The 19,795-nt window shown below is 36.9% G+C and overlaps 1 protein-coding gene across 4 annotated transcripts in view; it reads right to left on the bottom strand.

The window, feature by feature from the left end:
* Nucleotides 1–19,795, bottom strand: part of ATP8B4 (ATPase phospholipid transporting 8B4 (putative)) — a 240,680-nt gene that overhangs the window by 154,924 nt on the left and 65,961 nt on the right. For all 4 annotated transcript variants that reach the window (XM_041741577.1, XM_041741569.1, XM_041741593.1 and 1 more), the window contains exons 4-6: nucleotides 11,876–11,989; nucleotides 9,233–9,331; nucleotides 5,928–5,989 (exon numbers count right to left, since the gene is read on the bottom strand). In XM_041741577.1, coding sequence (XP_041597511.1) covers nucleotides 5,928–5,989; nucleotides 9,233–9,331; nucleotides 11,876–11,989 — 275 coding nt within the window. The remainder of the gene's footprint in view (nucleotides 1–5,927; nucleotides 5,990–9,232; nucleotides 9,332–11,875; nucleotides 11,990–19,795) is intronic.

The raw sequence follows: 19,795 nt of genomic DNA, 5'->3' as shown, positions 1-19,795 counted from the left end.
TATCCAAAATATATAAAGAACTTATACAACTCAGGACACCTGGGTGGCTCAGGAGTTGAACATGATCTCGGAGTCCTAGGATCAAGTCCTACATCGGGCTCCCTGCAAGGAGCCTGCTTCTCCTTCTGCCTATGTCCTGCCTCTCTCTGTGTCTCTCATGAATAAATAAATAAAATATTTTTTAAAAAAGACTTCTATAACTCAATGCCAAAAAAACAAATAATTGAATCAAAAATAGGCAGAAGACATAATCAGACATTTCGCCAAAGAAGACATACAGATGGCCAACAGACACATGAAAAAACGCTCAACATCACTCATCATCAGGGAAATGTAAATCAAGACCACAATTAGATATCACCTCACACCTGTCAAAATGGCTAAAACCAAAAACACAAGAAACAAGTGTTGGAGAGGATATGGATAAAAAGGAATCCTCCTGCACTGTTGGTAGGAATGCAAACTGGTATAGCCAATGTGGAATACAGTATGGATGTTCCTCAAAAAATTAAAAATAGAACTACCCTATGATCCAATAATTGCACTACTGAGTGTTTAACTAAAGAACACAGTTTTCCAGAGTGGCTGTACCAGTTCACATTCCCACCAACAGTGCAGGAGGGTTCCCCTTTCTCCACATCCTCTCCAACATTTGTGGTTTCCTGCCTTGTTAATTTTCACCATTCTCCCTGGTGTGAGGTGGGATCTCATTGTGGTTTTGATTTGTATTTCCCTGACGGCAAGGGACGCGGAGCATTTTCTCATATGCTTGTTGGCCATGTCTATGTCTTCCTCTGTGAGATTTCTGTTCATGTCTTTTGCCCATTTCATGATTGGATTGTTTGTTTCTTTGCTGTTCAGTTTAATAAGTTCTTTATAGATCTTGGATACTAGCCCTTTATCTGATATGTCATTTGCAAATATCTTCTCCCATTCTGTAGGTTGTCTTTTAGTTTTGTTGACGGTATCTTTTGCTGTGCAAAAGCTTCTTATCTTGATGAAGTCCCAATAGTTCACTTTTGCTTTTGTTTCTCTTGCCTTCATGGATGAATCTTGCAAGAAGTTCCTGTGGCCAAGTTCAAAAAGGGTGTTGCCTGTGATCTCCTCTAGAATTTTGATGGGTTCTTGTCTCACATTTAGATCTTTCATCCATTTTGAGTTTATCTTTGTGTACGGTGCAAGAAAGTGGTCTAGTTTCATTCTTCTGCATGTGGACGTCCAATTTTCCCAGCACCATTTATTGAAGAGACTCTCTTTTTGCCAGTGGATAGTGTTTCCTCCTTTGGCGAATATTAGTTGGCCATAGAGTTGAGGGCCCATTTCTGGGTTCTCTATTCTGTTCCATTGATCTATGTGTCTGTTTCTGTGCCAGTACCACACTGTCTTGATGATCACAGCTTTGTAGTACAACCTGAAATCTGGCATTGTGATGCCCCCAGCTATGGTTTTCTTTTTTTAAATCCCCCTGGCTATTCGGAGGTTCCTCAAAATGTTAAAAATAGATCTGCCCTATGACCCAGCAATTGCACTGCTGGGGATTTACCCCAAAGATACAGATGCAATGAAACGCCGGGACACCTGCACCCTGATGTTTATAGCAGCAATGTCCACAATAGCCAAACTGTGGAAGGAGCCTCAGTGTCCATCAAAAGATGAATGGATAAAGAAGCTGTGGTCTATGTATACAATGGAATATTACTCAGCTACTAGAAACGACAAATACCCACCATTTGCTTCGACGTGGATGGAAGTGGAGGGTATTATGCTGAGTGAAATAAGTCAATTGGAGAAGGACAAACATTATATGGTCTCATTCATTTGGGGAATATAAAAATAGTGGAAGGGAATAAAGGGGAAAGGAGAAAAAAATGAGTGGGAAATATCAGAAAGGGAGACAGAACATGAAAGACTCCTAACTCTGGGAAATGAACTAGGGGTGGTGGAAGGGGAGGTGTGTGTGTGTGGGGGGGGGCGTGACTGGGTGATGGGCACTGAGGGGGGCACTTGACGGGATGAGCACTGGGTGTTATTCTATATGTTGGAATTGAACACCAATAAAAAATAAATTTATAAAAAGAAGAACACAAAAACACTCATTTGAATGGGTAAATATGCCCCTAAGCTTACCTCAGCATTATTACAATAGCCAAATTATGAAAGTATTCCAAGTGTCCATCCATAGATGAATGCATAAAGAAGAAATGATATATATAGTAAATATAATATATATTATATATTTATATATAAATATATAAATTTATATCTTGACATTTGCAACAACCTGGATAGATCTAAAGTACAATGCTAAGTGAAACAAGCCACTAAGAGAAGAACAAATATCAGGGCATCTTGGGTGGCTCAGCGGTTTAGCGCCGCCTTCAGCCCAGGGCGTGATCCTGGAGTCCCAGGATCAAGTCCTAAATCAGGCTCCCTGCATGGAGCCTGCTTCTTCCTCTGCCTATGTCTCTGCCCCTCTCTCTCTCTCTGTGTGTCTCTCATGAATAAATAAAATCTTTTAAAAAAAGAAGCAAAACAAATGAGCAAAGAAAGAGAGAAATTAAAAAAAAACAAACAAACAGACTCAACTACAAAGAACAGTTACTGGAGGGGAGGTAGATGGGAAGATGGGTGAAATAGATGGAAGGGATTAAGAGTATATCTTGATGAGCACCGGGTATTGTATTGAATCACGTATTGTACACCTGATACTAATTTAACACTGTGTGTTAACTACACTGAAAATAAAAAAAAAATAAAAGAACAAAATTTTTTTAAACCAGGTAAATTTCATTTTAATAATATATTTTATTTAACCAGTATATACAAAATATTATCATTTCAAAATTAAACAAATATAAAAAATTATTGACATATCATATTCTCTTTCTGGCACTAAGTCTTCAAAATCTGGTGTGTACTTAACAGCAGAACTTAATTTGGACCCACTACATTGCAAGTGTTCACTAGCCACATGTGGCGAGTGGCTGCCTAACTGAGTGCTTTCATCCCACCTTCTTCCCCTCAAAGATGTTGACCCTGAGGCTGACAATGTCTCCACTCTTTCCAAGACATGCCAATGATGGCTCCTTTCCTAATATAAAGACCCCAAGTCCAAGACTTTCTGCCAGCAGCACACAAAGGAAGCCATAAGTACCTGGCTGTACCCACCGCACCATGACACTCACCTCTAACAACACCTGGACTCCACTGATCCCCTCTAGGCATCTTTCTTTAGTCCTGGATCAGAACTCACAGGTGCCATGGATATACCTAAAAGCACTTTCCTAGTATACATCAACATTGCAATAGGATCTAGTATATGTTAACTACTGTTTTACATCAGGTTCCTTAGAAACAGATCCTAAGATAAAGTATCACATGCAAAGGGTTCATTAGGAAAGTACTTCCAGGAAAAACCGGTAAGGGACATGAAAAGCAACACAGGAAAAAGGGAAAAAGCCACACAGGGTGTAACTGCAGGCAACGACTCATCCTCCATCTGATCTCAAGGAGTGCTTGAGAGTACAAATTAACCTCAGAGCTTGCTCAACTTGAGTCAAGGGCACTGCTCTTTCACACTCTTGCACCCATCAGTCAGTGGCTCCAGTAGCTCAATGGCAGTGCTCTGAAGAAAACAGCAGGGGCAAGTACTTGCAAGCAATGCACACAGAAGCTGGAGATGAGCACAGAAGACAGTGGGGACCTAGGTAGAGCCCCAGCAGTATCTTCTACAACCACCAGCTCGAAGGGAGGACTCCAAGCTCCCTGGGCTATCTCAGATCCGAGTCCATTTGATCTCTCCAATTTTTCAAAATCTAAAAACTAGAAAGCCAGTCTCCATAGCCTGAGTACACTGTACAAAGACCACCACCCCAGCCACTGGAATTGGCCAATGATAGAACTCAGTAAAATTAGACAGATCAAGGTCCCCTGGCATATTGCTCTTTCAGCGAGGATACTTGTTACTGCTCAGTCTGAAAATTAAATAGACATTGTGCTAGGCTCAAGGGACACAGATGTAACCAAGAGATGACCCCTGCCCTAGTGGTCATTATGAGGAGTGGACAGTAATGGGTAATCTTATAAATGGAAAGTCTTGCCTGATTTCTTACCGAATCCTAAACAACACTCCATACTCAATGATATGTGTTTCTCCTTTCAACTTTATAGAATCAGCAACAACATGTATCAAAACATCACATCCATTTTGAATTACAAAGAGATGCTACTTCTTAAGGAATCAATGGAAAGCTATAGGCAACCATGAGAAAGTAACAGTAATACTGCTTCTAACAATAATGACAATGATAGCTAGTATGTGTGGAAGACATACAATCATCAAGTTTCTGAATATCTAAGTTCCTGGGTTAATCCCTTGGCCTCCAAGTAGAGGCCCCAATATCTATCATGCCCAAGTATTGCCACAAGATTTAACTGGTAATTTGAAGGACATTAAAAGATAGGCTAGGGCCATTATTTTAAATTCATTATGTAATTGTGCATAGTTTAAACACACTTTATACAAGATGATATTTCAATGGAATAAGATTTATTATCAAATGTTCCTTTGGGGTATTAGTTGTATCATATTAATGGTAGATCTAATATTCCATTAGAACTGCAAGACTTGAGAAAGTCAAGATATGCAGCTACACAGCTCAAAGCCACACATTGCATTAGCTTACAAAGATTCACCACCTCTTAAGAACTTGCTCCAGACCACAGAATTATTTAGGGTCAAAACTATACTCATGCTCCGAGTACTTCTGAGTGCAAAATCCAAGCTTTTAAGCACTGTACTATAGGGGAAACAATTAAAAACCTGCTAGCATTGGAGATGAACCACATGGCTCCAAGCATCTTTATAGCTTATCCATGTCACACCAGAATCACACTTTCAGAAGCTCTGTCTCTATCATTATAGTATTAAAGTATGATCATTTTCCTTCATTGTGCATTTAACACTATTTTATAAAACAAGCAAATATTTAAAAACTATATGCATTCATTATATTATTAGTGATCAGTCAACATTTTAGTTATGGAAAGGGATTAACTACTTCAATCCTACCAATTATTGTCCAGATTACACCTAGTCCCTCTTGATATCTTTATTATTTCTTAGAATTTCTCACCTCATACGATTAATTCATTTTATGATATTTCCTTTAAAAACTATATTCTTCACAGTACCCAAATGATTGAAAACCATTGGCAAATGTGATTGACTGCCAAATGAAGTACATTGTAAGTTTATTTTGTCACATGTTATTATTAGCAAAAAAGGGACAAAGATTAAGAAACAATGGAATGAAGATTTGAAATTTACATTTGCTAAGTTTTCCAGAGGTGTTTCTGCTGTTATTAGCGTGTAAATACATGTTTTAAAGCATTTCAAATTCAAGAATCATTCTCATATTTATCAATTTTAAAGCAGTTCAAATCTGTGTTATGGTAGATAATCCATTCTAAATTCAACTTTCAAGTAAATGCAAGATTTTTATCACTATACCTGATACAGTAATGTGTCAAAGTCTCTCTAGCAATATTTCCCAGAAATATTAAATAATTACATATTAATTAATATTAATTAATTACATATTTGTGAAACATTGACTACATACAAGATATAACATAGGTGTCAATTTTAAGTAGTATTAGATCTAGAAATGAAAAATGATAATGATGTGTCTGTATTCCACAAAACAAACTCCATAGGGATTTGAGGTTGAATGAGTAGCACAAGCATTGGCTAAACATTAAAAAAAAAAAAAGCCATGAAGATAAAATGGACTTACATCATAGTTTTTAATAAACTTAAAGGGAAAAGTAACATATACTTAATTAAAAGAGAAAGTCACCAATTGTCAAGACGTGTTTTGTGGTCCCAGAAATCTTAAAAATAACCCAAAGAATTTATTTCTTACTTGCTGTTGATGAGCACTTCAGATAGCCGATTATTCACTTGATTATCACTCTTATGGCGAAACTGAAAGTCAAAATGTTTGTGAAAAACATATTAAATCATACTTTGCCAGCACAAAGGGGGACACAAAAAATATTTTGAGCTCATATGTTTGGACAATATCAGCATCAATCCAAAATTAGCAGTTTACACTTACCTTGAACCCAGCTCCATGTGTCCTAAATCTGAATCAATAGCCTTCTCATATCCCTTAGCATGGGTGTTACCAATGGAATAAGTCTAGCCACATGCTCTTTTAATTCCCACACAATTTTAGGTGCTTCTAAGAAGACAATATGCCCTTTACTCTGCCACCCAGTTCTGGAGAAAACTATACGTTTTGAGATCTTCATTGAGGAATGGAGACTTCCATTTCTCTCACATATGTGCTTAATACTTCGTTGGAACATCAGTCATTCTTTTTTATGGATTTCTTTGAAGCCAAGAAATTACTTGTAATAACATGTATTTTTATTCTCCAGAAATTCTAATTGTTAACAGTAATCTTATGAAACAGTTTCTAAAATGAAACTCAAAATACAATACTGAACCACATTTGGAATGGATTTGTTTTTTTATGCCCTAGTGATACTATTTCTTATTGTATATTCCAATAATGCAAATATCTTATACTGACTAGAAGAATCCAAGTATTATGAGCACCTTACTAACTCATAAATTAAGAGCCATTCAGATAAGACTATCAAGATTAGTGCTTTTTTATTTTAAAAAAATCAAAATGCTGTATCACTATTACAATCATGAAATACTTCAACCAGTCCTTCTCTTTTTCAATATCCTTCCCATACCCATCCCAATTTTTCTCTTATGCCCAGTGCATGCAATTACCCTGACTGCCAAGTATAAGTTAACAGATATTAATAGGAAAAATATGTTTTTAGCATTTGTAACTTGAAAAGATTTATAATATCGACAGAGGATTGTCAACCCATCACTGGCAGGCAAATTTCTCCTTCCCAATAGAGCAATAGAAATATCATTTTGTCTGAATATAGAATTTAATGAGGATGCTGGATACTCTCTGTTTTCTCCTCTATATACACATTCTATCTTCTCCACTCTGCCCTTGTCATGGGAAGCTGACCTATAAGGTCTTACCCTCTGGCCCCTGGTTGGCTTTAGCCAACTGGTGGTTCTGGCAGATCAGAGTAGCCAGAGGAAAGTGGAATGGGGGTATTTCTTTTCTTGTGGCTTCCTTCAAGCTGAATTAGCCTGATGATAGCCCCATCTGCCATGAACAACCCTTAGATACAGGTAATTGCTTCCTCCCTTTGCCCCTTCATACCAAGAGTAGTATTGCCATCCATGTGCTACACTACATGCTTTTCTTTGACCCGCCCCCCCCCTTTTTTTCCCCCTTTTGTAAACAGTGCCTTCATTATTAATCTTTCTACAAGCTTCCTCATTTCAGGATGACATCTCTTTCCTGCCAAGATGCTGACTGATAAATATATCTGGTTATTGGGCCCATACATATTCTCACAAAAATAAAAGCATATTCAAGAATTAACAGCAGTAGAGGTAAAAAGAGACTTACTATTTAGTCACAACTGTATCTAACCTAAAAATAATCCCCTAAATTGATTAGATAGGAATCATAGAAAAGGACCAATCAAATCACCCCCTGAAAGCTGAGCAGTCTATTCTCTGGGCCCCAAAATAAGCCTCTCTCACTTCAGCACAAGTTTTGCCAAGAAGTTTCAGTATTGGTACAGGTGGAATTTGGTAGGACTAGAAATGGTAGTCTCATGTCCAGACTGACTCTTCTTGACAATTTCTACTCTAGAAACATATATGAAGGCTTAGATAGAAACTGCTCAGGACAGGAAGGGAGCAGACTAGCATTGATTATATAACCCGTTATGAGACAGGCTCTGTGCCAAGTGCTTTACACACAGCATCTCATTTTGTCCTTCTAACAGTTCTGGTGTAATTAGCCACATTATACAGACAAGGAAGGGTTTAGAGAAGTGGTTTCCCTCATATCATACTGTTAGAACATAGCAGAGTAAGGTGTCTTTCTTCAAAGCCCATATTCTTTTGACTCTACCATTTTACTCTATTATGAAGTGTGTCGACAATGAATAAGACATTTAAAGTCAATATTTTATTTATTTTCATTTTAGTAAAACAATAATTAGGGAAAGATGTATTCAGTAGCATACAAAATCAGTAAGAATGATCGCTGATGAAAATGACACATAAATAACCATTGAGTGGTCCTGGGTTTCTGAGGACAATGAAACTAAAAGAGATTTTGATATATTTATAAATTTATGAAATTATTTTGGCACATTACTAATGATGTTATAATGTATCTAATTATATAATAGCAACATATTGAGGATTTTATTGTAATTCTAAGTTTTAATAATTCAAGTACATATACATTTGATAGAATATACTTTTCAACTAAATCAGCTATTGATTAATACTAAGACATTAAATTCTAAAATATTTTCTCTTGAAATTAAATATTTAATTATATAGTAAAAACAATTTTTGAAGTTATAAAAAAAAAACTCAAGAATCTAAATAAGTACCATTTCCCTGAAAGATCAGATATTGTGGAAAAGATACACATTTACTCCAAAGTTGTCATTACTGAAATCTTTGTTACAATTTCTTCTCCTAGAACTACTTGGAACATTCTTTAGAATGTCCTCTTACTCTTTGAAGATGGGGCTCTTTATCCTTAGAAAAGACATGAAGGGATGTCTTACGTTTGGAAATGTAGAAAAGCCTCTCTTAGAAAGCAGGTAGGGTGAATATGTTTTTTAGGGGCTGAAAAATGAAGTAGTAAGTCTAATTATTCAAGCCTACTTGCATTTAACATAAACAGGCTCTTGTTCTACAGCATCTGTATTGGTCACTAAACAAATAGCAAAAGAGTTTTATATAACACTGACCAAAAGAGCTCCAATTAAAAATTTTAAATGAGGTGCCTGGGTGGCTCAGTCAGTTAAGCATCTGCCTTCAGTTCAGATCATGGTCCTGGGGTCCTGGGATCAAGCCCTTCATCAGGCTTCCCACCCAGTGGGGAGTCTGCTTCTCTATCTACCCCTCCCCCGCCACTTATGCATGTTCTCTGTCTCTCACTCTCTCAAATAAATAAGTAAAATCTTTTTTCAAATTAAACTTTTTTAAAACTTAAAAATAAAAACTTCAAAGAGATCTCAATTTTTTGTTTCTGAGAGATTGTGATTGAAATTGAGACCTCAAAAATGCTCAAAAGCAAATACTCACATAGTCATCTGTGGCATCTTTGACAGCTGTCATAGTTATCACCAAAACCAAAGGCACAATGGTGGTAAACCAGGTCAAGGAGGAGATTTCTGGAATCAGCTAAAACAAACATTTCAAATAGTTTAGGGCTTTTAAGTTAGGAAATACATCTTCCAAATTTTGTCATCATATATGACTCAGAAAAAGCAATGGGATTACATTCAGTTATTTTTACAAATGTAGAATAACTTTCAATAATTATTTGCATTCACTTCTAAGACACAGAGAAATATCACCAAACCAATTTTCAGGCTACTTGACAAAAACTAAGATTTTTATACCAACTTGAGAAGTAAGCTTCTTAAAATCTTTCAGATAATTATCTTTCCCTAGGATTATACCCATCACTTGTCTTTTCTCAGCTTTTCATCTCAACTTTTAACAATTTTGCTAGTTCTCAGCAATTCCAAAAGAGAGATTCTTTGAGAATCTACTTTGCACCAAACACTGTGCCAAGTACTTTCCATATATTATGTCATTTGACCCTCAGAAAGTTCATTGAGTTATACTCTATATCAGAGTTGTTTTGCACATACCCATAGGATTTGTATTCCATATAAATAGCATCCCCAATGTACAACATAGAAAACATCGTGAATAGTGCCCTGGAGTCAGGAAATGTTATACTCCTAGGTATCATTTTCCCATTTTATAGTAAGTACCCAAGAGGTCACCCAGCTGGGCCAAGAACATACACTGCTAAAATTTGAACCTAGATCTATTTGACTCCAAAATCACCCACTTGAGAGAGACAGTGACAGTTGACATGACTCTTCTAGAAAGATGGTTTTCAAATGGGGTTTGATATGGAGCTGCTTCAGAGCCCAGGTAGGAAATAGTGGGGTAGATATGGTCAGTATATGAAGATCAGGCCCTATCAAAAATAGCTCTCAACTAAATCAATTTTATACAATAGCTTCCATACAAAATTTAAAAACAAACTTAAAAGCCTCTAGGGTACCAATAAAAACATTGGCCTAAGTGGCAGAAAAGATAGATTCTAATCCTAGGTTTATCATTGACTCATGGTAAAAGCTTTACACATCACCTGAACTTTCTGGGTCTCATTTCTTGATCAACAGAAGAAAAGAACCTGGAAAAAAACATCCCAAAGTCTCCTTCCAGATATAAATTCTGTGAGCAAGAGCCTTTGACTATACATAAGAAAGCCATTAGAGAAATGAGCTCAAAATTCTGGAATGATGTAAAGAGTTATATAAAGAAACCAAAAGCAAACTCACAGAGGGAAAAAAAAGAAATCTTGGATCCCAAAGTCTTTTCAATAAATTGTAAGGTATGCTTTAACTGTGGAGTTTTTGTTGCTGTTTTGTTGTGTTGTTCAGCACCCATTTCTTCTCAAGTATTCCTTAAGAAATTATCTCACCCCTTCTACTTTCAGAACATACAATGTTGGCAGACTTATTCCATTCTGCCCCCACATTTTCGCATGTGATCCAGGTTAAGACAACCATTGCTACAAATTCTTCAGTCACCATGATTAGTTTTGGATAAGGATGAAACTCAGCATGGTCCAGTGAGAACTGATCACAAAATTTGCTGCATAAACAAAGAAAAAAATGATTCTCTTTCTCTCTCTCTCTCTCTCTCTCTCTCATTAGAACTGAATCTAGGAGAATAAAGGTCTAAAGCTTTCAGGGGCCACTAGGTAGAATATGATGGAGGAAAGAGAACATTCTATTGAAATAGTTTGCCCATGAATCCAGTCATACATAAAATGAGATATATTCCTAAATATATTTCCTTTTCTGCTTAAATGAATGTTGGTTTCTGCCACTTACAACCAAAAGATTCTTAATACAAATAATTATTCAATTAAATAAAAATATCACCCCAAAGCTATTAATCTGGACTGTGCACATCTAACCCATCTTCTTCTTACCTCCTAAAATTAACAGAGCCCAGCACATTCTGAATGTACCACTTTGTTCTGATTAAATTAGTCTAAAATAAATACTAGGTAAATAACTGGCTCTCATAAACTGTTTATATGTATGTGTATTCTTTGATTTAGGTATTTTCTTTCCTGAAACATCAGTAAAAGCTGAAATTTTGTTTAAGCTCAAATTTTAGTCAGATGGGAGGAAAAGGAAGTTTATTAACTACCAATTAACCACCAAAAACTATTTTTAAAAAAATAGTCACTCTATAGTGAAATAAGATATAGCATATATCACTTATTATATATATAAAAGATGTCATTGTTTTTGGAAGCAAATGAAATTTTCCCAATTAGGTTCCACTAACTACTACTCAGACTGTCTCAACTCTGGCAACACCCATACTGTCAACACAGTAAGGAGATAAAGGAAGGAGTGAGGCCATGAACAGTAATTATTAGGCTCTGGTTTGGTTCAAATAAAGGGCATAGCTCTATTCTAAAGTGATCTCAGTGTTTAAAATGATGGATGTACTAGTTTTTACTCATTCCTAGCCCTCCCACATTTGTGAACAGAAACAGCAATAATAACATTCAAAATCTGATAAGAATGGCTTCACGAACATTTAGCTGAGTGAATTAGCTTACTTTTTCAAATTATAGGAATACTTTTAACAGATGATGAAGAAATACAACCTAAACATTACCTGTAAAATCAGAAGGAAAAGGAAATAGGCATTTGCCACTCTTTGGAACTGTTCAAATAAATTAATTGGCAAGAAGGTAAGAACATTGTACTTGGATGTGTGGATACGATTATCCTGAAAAAGAAATAGCATCATGTTAGACTAGCACAAGGCATTGCTCATTAATAGAATAGCTCTAAAACTTACCAGGCTAAACATGAGTTATTCCAGAACAAGACAAATAAATCAATTATCTAGAAAAATTTAAGTTCTCTTGGCCCAAGGTCTTCATTTTTCCCAAGACAGCACTCTCCTGATATAGATGAAATTACTGGCCAATGCCATAAAACCGTCCATGACTTAAAAATGTAGCAAGTACAAAAATCTGCTCCTGAGATATTTTACTCTTATGCATCATTCATTTGGCAAATACTGCTTGAGCACTTACTGTATGCAGAGATGGAGCTTGTGCTGGGGTGCATGAGGTTGGAAGAAACTTCAGGGATTATCTAGTCTACCTTCCCATTCTTTAGGTAACTGACAAGGGGGATCCTAGGCCTATCTTTGAAAGTCTTCTGTGATGGGAAACTGACTACCTCATGAAGCAGTCTATTTCAGGTTTGGAATTGCTAGAAAAGGTCTGTTATGAGAAAGCCAAATCGTCCTAACTATTTTACCAGATGCCAACTTCCATCCTCAGGATGGACTACACCAAGTCTAAGCCCTTTATATGTTGTAAACCCTCAAATATTTGAAGACCACTTACAGGAATTCCCAAAATCTTCTCCATTCTGTTTTAGGCATTCTCAAACCCCTCAGCCACTCCATGACTTATTTTATAGACATCTCTTCCTGATCAGTTTCTTCTAGATTTATCCCAATCTCTCTGTGTTTCTCTTAAAACATGCTGCACAGAACCGAACACATATTGCAGATCTGATTCAACCAGCTCAATTACAGTAAAGACTTTGATGTTCTGTGTTCCAGACCGTTGTATTAACATACCGTAAAGTTTCATCAGCATTTTGGCAATTGTATCTCGCTGTTTATTCACTGAGTTTTGATTAACTAAAATCTCTAGATCATTTCTTCATAAATCACTATGGAATCAGGTCTCCCCTTCCTAATCACTTATGGCTGATTTTTTAAAATTTTGTTGTACAAGTTTTTTTCATATACTCCTATTATACCAATCAAATGAAAAATTATTTTTAATATACCATCTTAAACTATTAAACATTTTCTGCCATCAAAATATTTCAAACACATGCCTTTTATATATCCATCCAAGCTATACACTAATACATTACAAAGGACATGACTAAGGACAAATGTATATATTTTTTAATTTAAAAAAAATAGCTTTCCACACTGATGGTGCTCTTGCAAACATGGTGAATATTCCTAAAAACCACTGTACTTTCTGCAAGAAATGTGGTGAGCACCAACCCCATAAAGTGATACAGTATAAGAAAGGCAGATTCTCTTTACGCTCAGGGAAAGCAATGTGAGGACAGGAAGCAGAGTAGCTATGGTGGGCAGACTAAACGGATTTTCCAGGAAAAGGCTAAAACTACAAAGATTGTCCTGAGGCTTGAATATTGGCCTTAACTACAGATCTAAAGGAATGATGGCTATTAAGAGATGCAAGCAGCCACCTGGTGGCTCAGTTGGTTGACTATCTGACACTTGATTTTGACTCAGGTCATGATCCCAGGGTTGTGAGATGGGACCCCATGTGGGGCTCCATTATGGGTGTGGAGCCTGTTTAAGCATTTGAATTGGTGGGAGATAAAAAGAGAGATTACCAAGTGATCCAGTTCTAAGTTTTATATTTTTGTATTTAAAAAACAACAAAATCTTATGGTTATGCTCACTTCAAAAAATAAAAATAAAAAATTTAAAATTATGACAAACTAGAGACCTCTCCAGAGATTAATGTTAACATCTTTTTCAGTTGTTTAAATAAAAACATCAGATAGTTTTATTTAACCATTTATAAATGTACCTAACTATAGTCCAATGAAGCTTAACTCCATCTTATCCACAAAGATAGCACAAGAGATTTTAGGTGATAAGTCTTGCTGAAATTCTGAATCAATATGCCCAGAGATTTTCCATTTGCTCATATTTTAAAACTGTTAGTGTCATTTCTTTTAAGTGAAACTACACTCCCAATAATCATTGTTACCTATTTAAAGAAAATATGGGCACCTGTTAAATAGTCTTTTTTTTTTTTTTTGAGGGAAAGTGTGAGCAGGTGTAATGGGGGTGGGGGGAGAGGTGGAGAAGGAGAGGGAGAGAGAGAATCTCTAGCAGATGCCATGCCCAGCACAGAGCCTGACACAGGGCTTGATCTCATGACCCGGAGATCCTGACCTGAGCCAAAATCAAGAATCAGTCATTTAACAGACTGAGCCACGTAGGCGCCTCTTATATAGTCATTTTTAACATTTACCAGGAATCAGTGTGTCTAGCTCTGCACAAGTTGTGGGAGAGTAAGAGAGGTGCCAAGCAAAGAGTTCCCAGTTTAGTTGGTCTGATACATAGTGATGTACTGAAAACTGTTTACTAAGCTGATGATGACTATTTTGCAGTGAGCTATCTACTCAAGGTCTGGGCTGGAAGGAAGGCTATGAGAGCTGTCCATTGTGAAACATATTTCTGAGGAAGAGACTTAGAGAAAATAATAGGGAAGAGGAAAGCTAAGGAGAAAAAGCAGTTAACTTAAAAAAAATATTCCTAACTGTTTTATATTTTCTTCTAAGTTGAAACTAAATTGAGGTTAAGCCTGTATCTTGTAAAAGGACAGATGGAACATCTGCTAGGAAACTCAAAACCATAACAGGAATTATAAAAGAAACTCTCCTACAAAATTCAATCCCACATAGGTGAAAGACAATTGTATGAGACAAAGTGATAATGCCAAATGGGGTCTGTGACGATTTTCCCCTATTTGTTTAACTTGACATAGAGTAATGATTGTTGTTCTTCTGGCTTAGTTGTAACCTAGTCACAGATAATGCAAACCCTCACAGCTATGCCTGGGAACAAAGAACGAGGGCTCCCCCTCCTGGAGTGTCTCTGAACCCATTTATCTTTCTTTTTCAATTGAAAGGAAAAAGTGTTTCTTTTTCCACTGCCTAGTCCAAGGATGTTAGTATAGGTAAGACCTTAAATATTCAGTCGTTTCATTGAACCAGCCTATTGGCTTATGGTCAAATTTTAGTACAGTTCATCCCCTAATACAGCACGGAATATCTTGACCTCTATCCTCCTAGCATGACTTTTCTTCCACAGACCACTAGAAATATCCAATTCAGAAGACATGAGGAAGGGGAAAAGGAAGAGGAGGAGAACAAGGAGAAAGGAGTACACCTAGAGAATCCATACAGCATCTTTAGTGCTGAAAAGGTGCCACGCTGGAAGTCATGGCTTTAGTTTGTTAGACAAGTGGACCAGTTAACTGACTCCATGATGAGGTAGACTTAACACAGTCATAGGCAATTCCAGACCAGGGTTGGCCTAAATGTATTGGGAAAGGGGTCTACCCCTAGAGGAGTATCAGAGAATACCTTTTCCCTACAGGGAGCTTGCTTCCAAGAGGAAGAGGACAGAGGTAAGCTGGTGAGGCCCAGATATCCCTCTAAGACTGACACATCAAATCAATAACTCCACTACAAAGTGAGTAAAGGGGTGGAAGAGAAGTGCAGAGCTCTCTCCCCACCAGGAAGATAACATCAGGATGAGAAAAAAGCATTAATCCTCTAAAATATATTAATACCAAGGCCCTGAGCAGAAGATGGCTCACTTGGGGGTTTACAAAAGGGGCTATGAGGCTGTACTACAGAGGTCAGCACAAACTGAGGTTAGAGAAAGTAGTTCCTTGGAATCCATACAAAGAATTTTGGACTTTATCATAAAGACTAAAATCCTAACTGAAGAGACAATTGCTGACAGTTTATAATCAAAGAAGCAACTTGAAGAGATTCTAATCTTAAAAGATTACCCTAGCTACAGGGTGGAGAACAAGTTGGAAATGATAGAATAAATGAGAGAAGAACAATGAGAAGTTTTTTTAAATAGTCCAGGGGAGAGATGATGGGTAGCTTGGAACAGAGGGCGACAGAAAGGTTGACAATGAATACTAATAAAATAACAATTTATCAAGCTCTTCCTTGTATGTGTACTGTTCTAAGAACTTTACAGTTCACAGCTCATTTTATCCTCACAACATCTTTACGAAATAGGTACTATTATCCTCACTCTATAGAAGAGGAATCCCAGGTTTGGAGAGATTAAGTAATTTAAGCAAAACTATACAGCTGATAAGTGGCAGAACTAGGATTTGAACCCAGATACTCTGCTTCAAGAGCTCACTGTCTTCAGGAGTGTACTTCCCCAACTCAAGGCAAGGCAGTTTTCTCCTCTGCCTTCAGATCAATCAGCATTTGTTCTCTCCTCCACTCTGAATTTTTGGCCTGCTGCCACTTTCTTACTGAGGAAAATAATACTATGTATCTACACTTTCCTCTTGAGTCAACCCCCTCTGTAGGAGCTCTGGTTATCTATTGGCTGATGTGTGATTAGTTTCCTATGCTTTCTTTCAATCCTGCTCAAGAGTAATTGTCTCAGTCTGACAAAGTTCAATGCAAGCAAATAGTACAGATAACCACTCCTTTAGCTTTCCAACAGAAGCAGCAGGGGCCAAAGTCCTTTACATTTTAACATTATTTGGTAGAGGGAAAGAATAAAGTAAAAATGATAAATTCTTCAAAGGTGGAACATCAAACTAAATATTAGCAAAGTGAAAAACATTATTTTTTATAATGAAATTTTATTGTGTAATCATATTGCTTAAGAAAACAAAGCAAATAGAAAATAACAAACACTGCTAAACAGAGCATTAGCAGTAAACAGAGCATTTGGGGAGTCTACCTAAATTTTTCCACTGGAAATATGGAGCTAATAATACTTCTCACTTACATATTTATAGGACTATTGTGGACATAAAATGAAATCATAGCCATGAAAGCATTTTTGAGTTGAGTTTTACATTGACAGAATTATACAAATATAAGATTTTTCTGAGCAATCCCCAAATAATCCAAATGAATTTAGGAAATTCAGTGTATTGATCAGAATAAACTGAGTATGCTACAGTAACAACTCCAGAGTCTTCATGGCTTAAAATAATACAGGTTTATTTCTTGCTCATGCTACTTATTCAACATGAGCCAGCAGGAAGACCTTGTTCAACATAGCTATTCACAATGGATCAGCCACCATCTCAGATATTTCCAATTGCAGTTCAGAGGGAAAGAGAATGCTCTGAAGGATTTCATACATACAAGTTAATGCTTCAACCCAAATGCTCACAACTCATTGACCAAAAGGAGTCACCATGTGCCCAAAAGGCAGAAAGCCAGAAATGCTGTTGGACACCAAAACCAGAAATGGAAACTAACCCTAATATTTGGAGAGTGTGAGACACATCAGTTATAAAAACGATAACTATAAAAAGCCAACTTAATACTACAAATCCGGTCTTATTTTAATGCTAGGTGTGACAGACATTTGACACTCTTCCCCTTCCCCTCAGCTAACAGTGCTCCAGATTACTTGGTCATGTGGTCTGGATGAATTCAATTCTCATCTATGACTTCAGGGTCAAGCCCAGATTAGTTTAAGCCAACTTACATGGCCCATCTTCCTAATTACAATTTTGAGTTCAGAGATTAGCACATGACCCACGTCAATTCTGGGAATTTGCTGGAGATCTTGGCTTTCTCTTTCACACTGGATTCCAACCTGGAAGCAAGTAGCCCTAGGGATCCCTGACAGCATCTTGGGACCATGAGTGAGGATGCTGCCAAAAATAAATTCTACACTAAAGAATCCGGGCCAGGAAATGCAGAGAAAGAAACTAGACCAAGTGTCTCCTGAGGCTAGCCCTATTTCTGGACTTCTCAGTTGTATGATCTGTTCATTTACTTTATTGTCTAAGCCAATTTGAGTTCATTTTTCCTTTACCCCAATCAACCAAACACAAGATAGGAATATTGATCAGCTTACATTTTTATATAATAGTGTACTTTTGTCTCTATATTTGCCTTAAAGAATGAGTCATAGAAGGCCAAGTCTAAATGCATCTGGTGGTTATCTGGGGACATTGCCTGCGTCTGTGATCCCACAGGCCAAACCCAGGAGCTTTCGCAATGAGTACCATAGTTTCCACACTCTCCAAAGATCTTCCCACATATGATGAAACTTTTTTTTTTTTGATGAAACATTTTTATGTCATGACAGCTATAAAAAGTAACTGTCAGGACCTTGAGGGGGAAAGAGCTGAACAGTCTTGCCATTATAGAGGGGACAGATATACATGGATTTCAGAAAGAGAAATAGTCCTGACTCTTGAAGAGAATTATCTCTAAACCATAACATAAAACTCAAAAAGAGAGCATCCACAGAACACTTGCATAAAAAAAAGAAAGTGGCCCAAAGGCATCTGCACCATTCAGGAAATATGTGAAACAGCCATGTTCATGCAAAGGTCCCCAAAGAATTCATGTATGGGGCAAATGAGCCTAGAGATTAGGTGACTGGCACCTCACCGACATCTGGCAGAACCACAATTCCTTGGAATTAGTCAAATGGCGCCCAGTGAGGAAGTGGACAGCATTCAGGGTTGGAGGCATAGCAAGATGATAGTGCTCCTCTACGAACACTGTTAAGTATGTGTCGAACCACAGAAGAGGCTTTAGAGAGCCTTCAGTAAACATCATCATCACCACAACCATCATCATCTTCATAACATTCTCCTGACCCTAGGCTTCACAATGTGAACAAAAGGATTTGTGGAAGGGAAAGAGACAGGGCACGTTTCCCCTGACATTCATCCATTCATACAACTAAGGGCCTTTCATGTGACAGGTGCTGTCATTGAGCCAGGACTTCAGCTATGAATAGACCAAGTTTCTATCCTCCTAGAGCAAGTTTGTATTTTAGTTGTGGGGAAAGAAGCAAGAATAACCTTATAAACTGATCACACAGTTAAAGTGATCAGTGCTATGAAGAAAATAATGAGCAACAGAACAGGAGCACCTTGCCTGCCAAGACTCCCTTAGGAAGCCTGCTTATTTGACATTTCAGGTTAACCTCAAGATTGCCCTCTCTGATGAGATCACTGGGGCACCTGTCCTCCAGGGGATGCCCAACAGCCCCTCAGGCTATGTATGTAACTTCTGTGTATGTTTTAACAAAGAAATTGAAAGTTGACATCATTAATGTTTAATGCACAGATTGTCTTGACCATGAATATACACACAAATATACATACATACTATAGGTGGATACCTACTTACATTTATGTACATATATAAATACATACATACAAATGCATAAAGTAAATATATGTGTATTTTGTTTTTTTCTTGCTGGGTATTTAATCTGAACAACATATTTGGATTTTTTTATTAAAGTAGTATAGTTGACATATAATGTTAAATTAGTCTCAGGTATATGGCATAGTGATTCAACAATTCTATACATTACTCAATGCTCACCATGATAATTGTAGTCACCATACAATGGTATGACAATATTATTGACTATATTCTCTATATGCCTTACTTTTTATCTCCATAACTTATTTTATAACTGAAAGTTTGTACCTCTTTAATTTTCTTTATCTATTTCGCCCATCTTCCCGTCACTTTCCATCTGGCAACCACCAATCTGTTCTCTGCGTTTATGAGTTTGATTCTGAATTTTTGTCTGTTCATTTGTTTTGTTTTATAGATTCCACAAAAAAAGTGGTCTTTCTCTGTCTTATTTCACTTAACATAATACCCTTTAGGTCTATCCATGTTGTCACAAATGGCAAGATTTCATTCCTTTTAATGGCTAAGTAGTATTTCATCATATATATACACCACA

Source organism: Vulpes lagopus, chromosome 2 (genome assembly GCF_018345385.1).
Source record: "Vulpes lagopus strain Blue_001 chromosome 2, ASM1834538v1, whole genome shotgun sequence".
NCBI lineage: Eukaryota > Metazoa > Chordata > Mammalia > Carnivora > Canidae > Vulpes > Vulpes lagopus.
Note: the sequence above shows the minus strand (reverse complement) of the source record. Positions and strands in the feature narration are given on the sequence as shown.